General features: G+C 47.2%; 1 protein-coding gene across 1 annotated transcript in view; it reads left to right on the forward strand.

Annotated features, from left to right (window-relative positions):
- ZNF236 (zinc finger protein 236) overlaps window positions 1–12318 on the forward strand; it is a gene marked incomplete at its 5' end in the record, with an annotated part of 93202 nt that overhangs the window by 16052 nt on the left and 64832 nt on the right. Inside the window, 3 exons of the mRNA XM_079717309.1 lie at window positions 7417–7595; window positions 10123–10247; window positions 10550–10722. Coding sequence (XP_079573435.1) covers window positions 7417–7595; window positions 10123–10247; window positions 10550–10722 — 477 coding nt within the window. The remainder of the gene's footprint in view (window positions 1–7416; window positions 7596–10122; window positions 10248–10549; window positions 10723–12318) is intronic.

A 12318-nucleotide genomic window follows, 5' to 3' on the forward strand; every position in this document is an offset into this window, starting at 1 on the left:
GATACCACCCAGTAGCAGTATTCTGTGCTTTTTCTTCAGTTGACTCTATCTTAGGTACTGTTGCAGCAGCCGCATGGTGTTACATTGTATGCTTTGTGTACACCTGTGTCATAATCAACAGGTTTCTGTGTAGGTTGTTTCTGCCCTTTGTGTGTAGCTGCAGTGAGCAGTCTATTCATTGACAGGTTCTGGGTCTTACGATTTGCTTAGAAATGCTTCCCAAGTGTACAATCCCTATTTTTTAAAATCCCACCGTGTCTTCTCATGCAGGTCCACAGGGTGTAGGGCTCACCTGTATTTCAGAAATCCTGAGTTCACGCTCATTCCTCCAACCCCAGCCCCTCTGCACAGGGCGCCCACCTGCCCCCCAGTTCCTGGTTGTGTGTCCCTTCCTCCACGGCGGGGCGGGGCTCCCAGCAGTGCACACGCCCCTCCCCTCGTGTGCTCGGCGGTCCTGTGTTAACACTGGAAGTCGTTTCACAGTTGCTTGGCCCAAACCACTGTACATGAAGCGCGTTTCGGAGTTGAGGTCAGTACAGGGTTGTTGCATTCGTTTGCTTTCTCTTTTAGGCCCCCTTCCCATTCTTACGATCTACGGGCCTCAGTTTACTGCCCTCAACTGGGGTGGGGCTCGTAAGACCAGAGACAGACCGCCCCATGCAGGCAGAGTAGGGATTGAGGGCCGGGAAGTTAGTCTTTGAACATTAGGGTAGTAAGTAGTAGCCGTCAAAAAGATACAAACAAGGGGCACTCAGGAGACTGGCTCCTTTCTGTAACCCCGCCCCATTCCTGGGACCAGGTTCTTGGTTTTCAGTTTGACTTTGCTGTATTTCTCTTTGTAATGATAAACAAACGTTTGTATGTTTCTTATTTTACTTTTCTGGTTTATTATTAATGTGGACTTTAGAATTTTGCCTAATTAAAAATTAATTGGTATTTTAATTTTGATTGCATAAAATTTTTAGATTGTTAAAGGGGAGAATTGAACATGTTTAAAATATTGAATCTTTATTGTCAAAACATTCAGTATGTTTTGTTCAGATGGGTTCACATTATTTAAATTTGTTCTTAAATGTTTTAACATTTTTAAAAAATATCATTTAACGGCTCTTTCAAAGATGTATTATTTGTTATCTGTCTATAGGAAAGCAGTGCATTTTTGTATATTAGTTTTGTAGCCTGCTGTTCTACAAGATTCTCTGAGTTTTCAGGTGTACAGCCTCATCTACAAGTAATAAGTAGGTGATGAGATTTTTGGTTTTGTTTTGTTTTCACCTAGTACATGGGGGGTTTTAAAGTAAACCAGATCTCACCCCTCGAAGTTTCAAACGATTTTGAAATAGTTGCGGGCATCATGTTACTACTGCGCCTCTAAGTACTTCAGCTGTATCCCCTAAAAACAAAGACACTTTTCCTCAGTATCACAAAACAGTTACCACACTCAAGAAGTTAACATTGCTCTAATCATCCATCTTCAGACGTCTCCATCGGGAGGCGCAAGGACTTGACTTCCGATGAGAGTAGGTGGAGAAGGCAGTTGTGAGCAGAAGCGATACCTCTGCCTCTGACCCTAGAAGAGAAGCGTGAGGACAGGTTCAGGGGGACAGGGGACGCAGGTGTGACAGTGGGAGTCCAGGCCCTTCCTGCTGGCTTAGGGCAGCTTTCCCTTTCTCGGTTTGCAGCTTCCTTAGTCTCTGTGTCTCAGCAAGTTTTCCACTGAGCCAAACACTAAGAGTTCTTTTTCTGAAGTAGTTAAATCTAAGAGGTCCAATAAGTATTTATGTCTTAAGTAACTTAGTAGCCATTTGAAAAACTACCGTATGTAAATTAGGTACTGCGTAGCTTTTTTTTTTTTTTTTGCGGTACGCGGGCCTCTCACTGTTGTGGCCTCTCCCGTTGCGGAGCACAGGCTCCGGACGCGCAGGCTCAGCGGCCATGGCTCACGGGCCCAGCCGCTCCGCAGCATGTGGGATCTTCCCGGACCAGGGCACGAACCCGTGTCCCCTGCATCGGCAGGCGGACTCTTAACCACTGCGCCACCAGGGAAGCCCTGCGTAGCTTTTTAAACCCTGCAATTTTCCTTTTTCACATTGAATTTCACTCATTTTCACTCATTTAACCACAGCAACTACTGAAAGCCAGCTTCACAACATTACGATGTCATTGAAACTGAATGATATTGAGCCAGTCATCCGTGTGACCTGGGACGGTTGTCGAGGGTCGTGTGTCTTCCCTTGAGGGCGTCTGCTGTCCCTTGGCCCCTGCGAGTCTGTCATGGTCACTGCTGCCTCCCTCTCGGGCTGGATTGGGGCTGCAGAGCCTCATTTTTCTCTGTGAAATGGAGACGTTGCCATGTCTTCACAGAAGAATGAGGTGGTGGAGAGAGGCGTGGGTGTGGGAAGCCTGCTTTTGGGAAGTGGGAGCAGAGCCTGACCAGGGACAGATACGTGGGTTGTGTTACACGTAATACAGGGGTCGTGGCTGCGAACGGATGTGTGTGTGTTGGGTGGGAGGGGAGCGTGTGGCTTCTTCACAGCGCCCTTCAGCCGGGTAGGAGGTCAGATGGTTGTTCGCATCAAGGTTCCGGTTGACGAAGCGTGTGTGACGGGATAGCGAATGAGTCAGGTGTTGGCAGAGGGTTGAAATGATGTAACATGCGGTCTAGGCCGCATCAGCAAGGGGGTGAAGCCTGGGTGTGTGTGTGTGTGTGTGTGCGCGTGTGCCTGTGTGTGTCAATCCTCTAGGGGGCTCACGGCGGCGGGTGGCGTGGGGGGAGATGATTGAAATGGTTCTACCTGTCCCGGCGCCCCGGGTGGCCCCAGCTCTGGGGGTGATGGCGTAGGGCAGGTGTGCCCCCGAGCCTGGGCCCCGCAGCTCTCCCAGCCGCGCACCGCCGACGCAGGCCAGTGAAACTGCTGTGCTCCATCCTAATGCTTCTTCAGATACACCTTTAACATTTTTCTCTACCTTCTCCATGACTGGAAAGAGAAATAACGGTAATTCATCATTTCCAGACACTCTGAGGTTTTTATACATTATTTTCAAAACCTTCCCTTTATTCTGTCTTCCACACCCTTTGTCCAGATTCTTTTCCAGACTGTCCCCCAAGTGGAGCTCACAGTCTCTGATGTCTGCTTTTACGCCGTTTGCTTGTGTCGGTTTCTCGTTGCTGTGACGTCGTCTCCTGAGGTGGCAGCCCCGTCATGCGCAGCAGCTGTGACGGCAGCTTGTGCAGCCTGGTCTCATCTGAATCCTTGTTGCGTTGGTGAAGCTCCAACTGTCTTTGTCTTTCACTGTTGTAGGAACGTAAACAGTTCATAGTTTCTGACTCCAGATTTTTTTTTTTTTTTCCAAAAGGCCTTTGAGAAGCGTGTATTTTCTGAAATCAGTTGACTTTCATTTCTATTACTACTAACCTGTCTTCTATTTTCTCTCTTGGAATATAACAGATTCTCTCTTAGATCAATAAATAATCACAGGAGAGGAAAAGGGTTGGAATAGTCAGAAGAGAGGCTTTTGTGTAACTGGTTTGAAGCTGGGAATGGAAACTGTGAAAATGCTTTATCTTCTTGCCCTTGCACCACTGTGCTGCCGGGGAGAAGGCTCTGGAAGTTGAGAAGTGATATTCAGTAACTTGACCTTAGTAACCCCATGCTGAACAGAATTCAGGACTAGCGGTTTCACATGAGCAGAACAACAACAACAAAAAAGGTTTGCAGTGCTTATTTCTGATGTGAAAATGTGTTGGCAATATGTAAAAAATAGGGTGCTCTTTTTTAAAAGAAGGGCTGTGTTCGGGTACAGGGTCAGAGTTTTCCTCTCTCACCGAACAGTCTGGTGTCGTACAGTCCAGAGCTGGTGGGGTGGCCGAGGCAGTCCGGGGCCCCCCACGCTCTGCTCTCTCTGAGTGTTTCTTGTACCACGTGGCTTACGGCGGAGGGAGGGAGGGAGGGAGGTGGCGCGTCTGCTGTGGGAAGGCCAGATCCAGAGGCGGAGCATCAGCCTGCTGCCATCCCGTCAAGTGGAAGGGGCACGGTCGCTACACGGGGTGGTTAGTGTTAGGAAGGTCGGCACGCAGCCGTGTGCTCAGCTAAGAAACCCATTGCTGTATAGAAGAAGAATAGATACTGGAACACAATTATCAGTCTTTTGCATGTATGTTAAATAATGCATTTTAGCTACCTTTGCCTATTTTGTGTGTTTTTATTTCTTAGTTAATTGATTTGAATGTGGTATATCAGTATCGACTATAGGAATAATTCCTTCCCTTTAGTTGCACTTAAAATTAACCGATAAGAATCCAGCTAAGATGAAGTAGACCCTTTGTGCCCCTCTTACAACTGAAAATACCTAGAGATCACACAGCCAAGCGATCTAGAGGCTCCTGAGGGTGGGAAGAAGGCGGCGGGCAGCTGAGGGCTTTCAGTACTTGAGGGGCATGTGGCAGTGAGCCCCCGAGCTGCTTTTTTGCCTGCTGTACATCTGGACCGGGTGCTGGAAGAGCCTGTAGCCTTCTGCCAGCAGGCATAGATGAAAGCACGCCAGAAGATTGGTTGCCAACAGCCCAAACTGGGAAGAGGGTGGTCTCACAAGAGAAAATCTTGTTGACACTGCCAACCCTGTTCCAGCCAAATACCCACTGAAGAGCTCGGCAGGGCTGAGAGGAGAGCGATCGCCTACGCCGTCCTGCCCCCTGTCCCCTGGAAGCAGATGGCCCTCAGCTCCCCTGACCCCCGGGCTTCAGTAGGGAGCTAATCTTGCATCCGTCTCCTGGCGGAAGGAAGTGGCACCCAGATCCGCCCCCCCCGATGGTGTTAGAGAGCCCGGCTGGAAGCCGGCCTTCCGTCCTCTGCCGGGCAGAAGCAGGCCGTGTTCTGATTCCCCGCCTGTGTAGTCTCTCCGCCGGCAGCACCAAGACTCAGCCAGGTGATGCGGGATGGACCGGTCTGCATGCTGCTTCCCGCCCCCCGCCCAGGGCCCAGGGCAGAGGGGCCCTGAGAGGTGGCCCTCCAGTCCCCAGCTGGCCCTGCCTCTGAACAGGGTGACACCTGCCAGGAGATGAGCCCAGTGGCCTGTGATGGGGACCAATGCTGCCGGGGCTCAGAGGAGGGCGGTGTCCTGTGGGGTGGGCTAGGGATGCTCTCCTGCGCTGAGGGCCGTTTTGAGGCAGACTCCTGTAGGAAAGGAAGAGTGGCTGCTGGGAAAGCCCAGGCAGGAGCAAGGACAGCACTTGGGCATTGGAGCCTGGGGGCTCGAGAGAAGGAAGGTCGTGGGCGGCCCCGGGGGAGGGGAGGCGGGAAGGGCCGGTGTTACGGGCTGAGTGGCCTAAAGGCGCTTAGTGTTTATCGTATTTTATACTCTGTTTGACTTTAAAAAGTTATTATATCTTCAGCCAGATGGGGGCTGATGAGAGTGCCGTATGTTTCCCTGGATGATCTGCTGGCCACTTAGCGCTCACTGGAATTCCCCCAGGACCACCTGCTTCTGGGGCAGGCACTAGCCACTGCCCCTGCCTAGAGGGCCTGCCGGGAGCTCCGACTGCGGGGAGCGCAGTAAAGTGGACGTCCGCCAGCTGCCCACAGGCCTCGCACTCCCCACTAAGACTTGCTCGAGGTGCCAGGTCCTGGGCAGGGGGGAGGCCCATCCTGGCTCCTGGGTCTGGCTGGGTGTAACACAGCGGCAGCACGGAACCTTCCATCAGGAGGCCTGTTTCGGTTGTGGCCCCACATGTACTTGATCCTGCTTTCGTCGTAGGAGCAAATTGTACATAAACCAGAGTTTCCACTCAGAAAATTCTGATCAGTTTCTGAGTAATATCCATGTAGATGTCTCCTGAAATATACTAATCTGCTCATTTGGTGAAAAAGTACCTGAAAAGAGGATGGGTCTGAGCCAAAGCAATGAAAGAATCACGGTGCGGGTGGGAGGGTAACAAGTCAGGGTTTATCTCGTGACTGTAAGTCGTCAGTGAAAGGAGAATACTTTGCTGTACAGATTCAGGGTGTGGCAGATGCCCCCAGTGCCACACTCAAGATAGGCAGCAAATTTTGTTAGGTGGCTTTTAAATTTTTGACAGTTCCCAAGAAGAAATGTCTTTATTATCAGCAAAATACTAACAAGATAGTCCATTATTTCCTTAAATTATTATATAGTAACACTAAAGTTACTTAAGTTGACGTCATTATTGGATTGCTCAAAGTATTCCATTCATCCTTGTCTTTTCTGCAAAGGATGCTCTGAGTAGTATCAGTGAACAACCTCACATTAATGCTGTTTCTATGCATTTACGAGACTGTCAGGTGCAGTAATTAGAAGAAAGTCTGATGGGAAGACAGCTATATATTTCGTTGTTTGGAAATAATAGTTTATGCTCATTGACAGGTTACACTCATTCTTTTCCATGTTTGGATCATTTAAATAAATAATTTTATTATAGAAGGTCACATGAGTAAACTCATTGAACTTTGTACTGAGTCAGCAGTTCATTACTGAGTACTTCCTCTGTGCCAGGCACCGTTCAGCATCTTACATGCACCATTGTCCTTAACTTTATAACAACCCTGTGAGGGCAGGCGTTGCTGTCACCACTGCTTCACAGACTTTGAGCGGTCAGCACCCCCAGATACACACAACTGGTGACTGGCAGCCTTCACGTGAACCAAGGCCCAACTCCAGAACATCTGGACCAGTGCTATCCTAATTGAAATTTGAGTAATTTAAAATTTATAGTGGCTATATTTCCAAAAGTTACAAAGAAAACAGATGAAATATATTTTACTTTAATATATTTATGAAAATATATCCAAAATATTCTAATTCAAATGTTAAAAGTTGAGCTATTTTACATTCTTCCTTTTTTTTTCAGTAAGTCTTTGAAATCCTGTGTGTATTTTATACTTATTCCACAGCTCTGTTCGGGTGCTCAGCCAGGCACTTCTGGACAGAGTCGCGGACTTCTCGTAATCGACTACCCATAAACCAGATTGAAAGAATGATAGGTGTTTCCATTTAAAAATTTACCAGCTGTCATTTTGTTTTAAGGTAGTCTATTAAACTGTCATCTTAATTTAAATTCTTTCCTGACCCTTTTGTGGTACTGAAGTCATTCTGCTTCTCCTTAAAGTTTTCACAACACAGATGGACAAAATGCCGTTTACCCAGCAGCCAATTTGAAACAATTCGCTTTGCTCAGAAATTGTATTGTTCTCTCATCCTTTTCCCTATGTTTCTATCAGGAAAGAAATCATTTTTATGTGTTCATATTTGGACATGATGATATATTTGTTGAGAGGTGAAATAGTGTTTGTTCCAGAGGAAAGCATACTTTGTGTATCAGCCATTTACAGTATGAGTTCTTTCAAGAGGTGATGGCTCTGAAGTGTTTGCTCTGCTCATGGGCCGTCTTTGCCTTTGCAGAACCTCATCTGCTCTGAGTGTGGGGATGAGTTCACCCTGCAGAGCCAGCTGGCCATACACATGGAGGAGCACCGCCAGGAGCTGGCTGCGAACCGGACTCACACCTGCAAGGCCTGCAGGAAGGAGTTCGAGACGTCATCACAGCTGAGGGAGCACATGAAGACTCATTATAAAATTAGGTGTGAGCCTTTTCTTGGGCTAAAAAAATTATACGGTACATTAAAAATGGGCATGCTTTGCTATGATGGGTTACGCATCTTGGCTGCTTTAGAAACAAGAACAGGGCAACTCATCTCATGTGGTGTCGGGATGTCTTTCATAGCATGTGTTATGTGTCGTGTCTACAGTAGGACAGGAAAGGTCGAAAATTTAAATGTCAGACTGTATGGGTAGTTGTTGTTAGCTATATTATAATGTTAAAAGGTGCAGAACAAAGTATTATTGGCAATACATTTTTATGGGCAGGTAACAAGGTTTGTAGAGTGGATTCACAAAGGCCACATTAGCACCCTGTTTACTGAATCGGTTTATTTATACTACCTATTTAGAACTTACATGTTTAAATAGTTACTGTGCTTAGTGTGTATTTAAATATATAATAAAACTTCATTTAATCATTACAAACAACCCTTCAGGCCTGATACTTTTATGTCCCCATTTTGCAGATGAGAAAAGGTAGGCTAGAGAGACCAAGTAACTTTCCCAAGGTTTTACAGCCATAAGTCAAGTGTTAGGGATTTAAACCCTAATAGTCTGGCTTTAGTGCTCATAATATTAGCAACCACGCCTATATTTACATACATATATACATTTATTCCTAGTAAAACTTAACATGGCTTCGAAATTTTGTATTTGACCTATTCCTGATTATATATATTTTTTACTGATATTTCCTTCTCTTAATGATATGAAATGCAGAGTTATTCCTGGCCCTTTGTGCTAAGTTAGCTAATGCTGATGATCAGTGGTCACACTCGTTGAGCTGATCTCTACAACAAACTATAAACGCCCGTATTGATTAACTTTTTAATGACAGTATCATCAGTTTAACTTGCCACCCTTCCAAGCTCCAATATTTAGGAGCTGTTTAACAACCAGCACCACCACAGCAAAAGGTCCCACCCCAGTTAATAAAGTTTGTAAAGTGCCTGAGTGCTTTGTAGTATTTATGTATTCTCTTTGGCACTGTGTTTTGGAAGCGTGGACTGAACATCTCCATATGATCAAAGTTCTCCTGTCTTTCCCCCTCCCTTCATATTGCTGGTTGTTGACTAATGTGGTTCCCACCTGATGCTTTGTTATTTCGGCGATTTTTAAACTCCCAAAACGTAACGCATGTGTCTGTCACACTAGATTTTTATTGTGATGACCTTCTAGCACAGGCTCTTTTGATTGTCCCCAGAGGTCTTGGAGAGGCGACTGAAGGCACGTCCGTGGTCACCACGCACTAGAGCGCCGGCCCCTGGGCCTCCCGGGGGCCAGGCAGACTGCTTCCCTCTCACGGAGCTGCCGTTTAGCAGGGGAGACAGACAGCGGCCAAGCAATCGGATTAGCCGGTGCAGGTTTCAGGCAGTGGGCGTGTTGAGAAGGAAGTAGGATTGGATTCACCTGGGGTGGTGCTCCCGGAATGGGGCAGTTGCTGAGGCACCTGTCTGGTGTAGGCCTTTCTTAGGAGGGCCATTTGAGGTGGGACCCAGGTGAGGAGCAGGGGGAGGTGGCCCTGCAGGTCTCGGGGGGGTGGTGTTCCGGGCCTGGTGGGAGGGGAGGGGAGCAGTTGCCACCGTCTGAGCCGCAGGGGAGGCCGGTGTGATGGGAGCCGGCTGCGGGGTGGAATGGCGCTCCTGGGGCTGAGTGCGAGGCGGCAGGGTCTTGGAGCTGGAGGGTGCTGAGCCCACCCGGGAACGCGGATGCTACCCGAGGGCCGTGGGAAAACCTGGGAGGGTTTGGCCCACGGATCTGGCTGCCCAGCCTTCAGGCCGCAGCCTGGCTGCTGTGTGGGTGAGGTTGAAGCAGGGAGACCCGTGGATCGGGGCCACAGAATGGCGGCGCTGCTCTCAGGCCACGCTGGTGGCTGCAGGGTGGAGAGATGGAGGTGTTTTGGGGTGAGACCAGCAGCTTCTGGAGATGGACTTGAAGTCAGGGGTGAGGGAGAAGGAAGAATCCAGTGTAACTTCTAAGGTTTAAACTTCACAGCTGGGAGCTGCCGTCTCCTGTTGTGGAAAGGAGCAGGCTGAGAACTAACAGGGCTTCATTTGGGACTTGCTAGGTTTGAGGTGCCCGGGAGCCTTCAGGGGGTGTCAGGTAGAGAGTTAGGTGCCCAGGGCTGCTGCGCAGAGGGGGGGTCCGCGTTGTTGGAGATCGTCAGCGTCTAGGAGGAGCCTGGAGCAGGCAGCACACACTCGTGTCGACATAGAAACCACACTGCACAGGTCTTTGTGTTTGGTCATCACAGGGAAAGCTTTATCTAGAAGAGACATTCCGACCCTCCTCCTCCCCAACCAAAAAGATGAGTTTTATGATATTGATACACAAAACTAATACATGGATGGGTGTGTGTGTGTGTGTCCTACACACTTAAATGTGATTGATTTCTCATTAAAGCACATTCTGATGGCCAGTCGGCTAACCTTTCCCATAGGATTTTGATTTAGAAGTGGTGGCACAAGGGATTCGACTTACTGAGTATTTTCCTTCTATTTATACTAGGGTGTCAAGTACAAGGTCTTATAATCGGAACATCGACAGGAGCGGATTCACGTATTCATGCCCACACTGTGGAAAGACGTTCCAAAAGCCAAGTCAGTTAACTCGGCATATTAGGATACACACAGGTACGAGATACATTTACTTTTGGGTGATTTCCCCTGGGACCTTAAGGGAAGAAAAGGTGCTTTAGAGCCAGCTAGACCTGAAATTTAATCTTGCCTTTTCCCTAGTTTGCTGATAACCTTGGTGTTACTTGTGAGATTTTGAGTAGGTAGTGAGACGTGTGAGTCTGCGGCCATAGGGGAACATTCTGCCTGGAGGGGTAGGTTCGGGGTCTTGAGTGAGGGTAACTTAAGTATTTTCTTTTAATCCATCAGATGCTCGCACAGTATGGAATGATGTTTTGATCATTTTTCTCCCTCTCTAGGTGAAAGACCATTTAAATGTAGCGAATGTGGAAAAGCTTTCAACCAGAAGGGGGCGCTGCAAACTCACATGATTAAGCATACAGGTGAAAAACCCCATGCCTGTGCCTTTTGTCCTGCCGCTTTTTCTCAGAAAGGGAACCTCCAGTCACATGTGCAGAGAGTTCACTCAGAGGTAAGCGTCACACTTGGGGGTGTGGTCCTCACAGGTGTGCAGTACGTCACAGGCTGCACGGATGGCTCTTGAGTTAAGCGTGAACCTGAGAAATTCTCCATTTTCAGTGTAGACAAAGTTTGTGCAGAGCAGACCCTGTTTAAAAAAATACATATATGTATATGTACACATAATGCACACAGACATACACACATACACGCATACCCACACGTATACACACAAGACATACACAGATATACACACACAGATATACACATGTACATACACATATATGCAGACACACATATATATACACACATTTGAACCTTTCTGGCTTATTATACATGGGAGAGATATAAAATACTGTTTTTTGTCAACAGTATTATACCTTTGATGAATAAATGTTTGGAAATAATCATAATACCATTCTTAGTTGTGGTCCATCAGTCTGAATGCTAACCTATGTCATCCCTTTAGTGAACCTGAAACAGACACTTCCAAGTGTAAGAAATTGAAAGACAAATGAAATTGAAGAGAAAGTATTTTTCTGGTGCTAGTATTGCTGACCTTGCATATGGGCCCATTCACATTTTCCATCAAACAGAGCCCTGGTCGGTGTATTTCCCTCCATGCTGCATGTTAGCTAACTATTTCAGCCAAACTGATGTTCCTAATTTTTCTGTTGTCTCCAGGTAATACTGATTTGCAAACTCTGGAAGTATTTCTCTTAAACTGGTTCAGCTTTGCTCTTATTATTATTTTTTAAAATATTTGTTTATTTATTTATTTTTGGCTGCGTTGGGCTCTTTGTTGTGGTGCGCAGGCTTCTCTCTGGTGGCCTGTGGGCCTCTCTCTGGGTGCGGCGTGCAGGCTCAGTAGCCCTGCGGCATGTGGGATCTTAGTTCCCTGACCAGGGATCGAACCCGTGTCCCGTGCATTGGGAGGCGGATTCTTAGCCACTGGACCACCAGGGAAGTCCCCACCTTTGCTCTTGTTAATTGTCATGATTTGGTGTCTTATTTAGTCTAATTGTAGATTATGAAGAATATTTAAGCAACACAAGTACTCCTATCATGGATCATTTATTTTATATAACTACAATACTTTGGAGGATGACAAGTATCACATTCCTAAAAGCATATGTATATCTAACCCTAAAATGAAGAAAACCCTACATACTTCATATAGTTTGTAAAGAGACTGAGAATTTCATATGCAGTGAAGTTGCTTTTAAAGACTAAGCTTTATTATCTAAGACCCAGAGACACTAGGAAGAGCGTGTACGTATGCGTGATGTCACCTTCCGATCTGAGGAGAACACGTGTGGGCTGTGTAAGTGACTCTGGTGGAGCTCCCTCTGTGTAAAGGTGATTGCTGAGGAATAGCAGTGTGTTTAAATGCACAGCAACTGGAAAATGGCACCTTAGAACAGTCCCAGGGTGTGCTCGTTGGTGCTCCCGGCTTTAGGAAACCCTTTCAGGGAAGGCCGGGGACTCGCCTGCCTCCAGCCTGGGGACATCCTGGGACCTGCGGTGGGACAGGAGCAACCTCTAAAGATTGTTTGTAACATTATCCAATCCTGTGATGAGTCTAAAGCCGTAAAGTTCATTCTTAGCA

Source organism: Hyperoodon ampullatus, assembly GCF_949752795.1.
Source record: "Hyperoodon ampullatus genome assembly, chromosome: 13".
NCBI classification, from domain to species: domain Eukaryota; kingdom Metazoa; phylum Chordata; class Mammalia; order Artiodactyla; family Ziphiidae; genus Hyperoodon; species Hyperoodon ampullatus.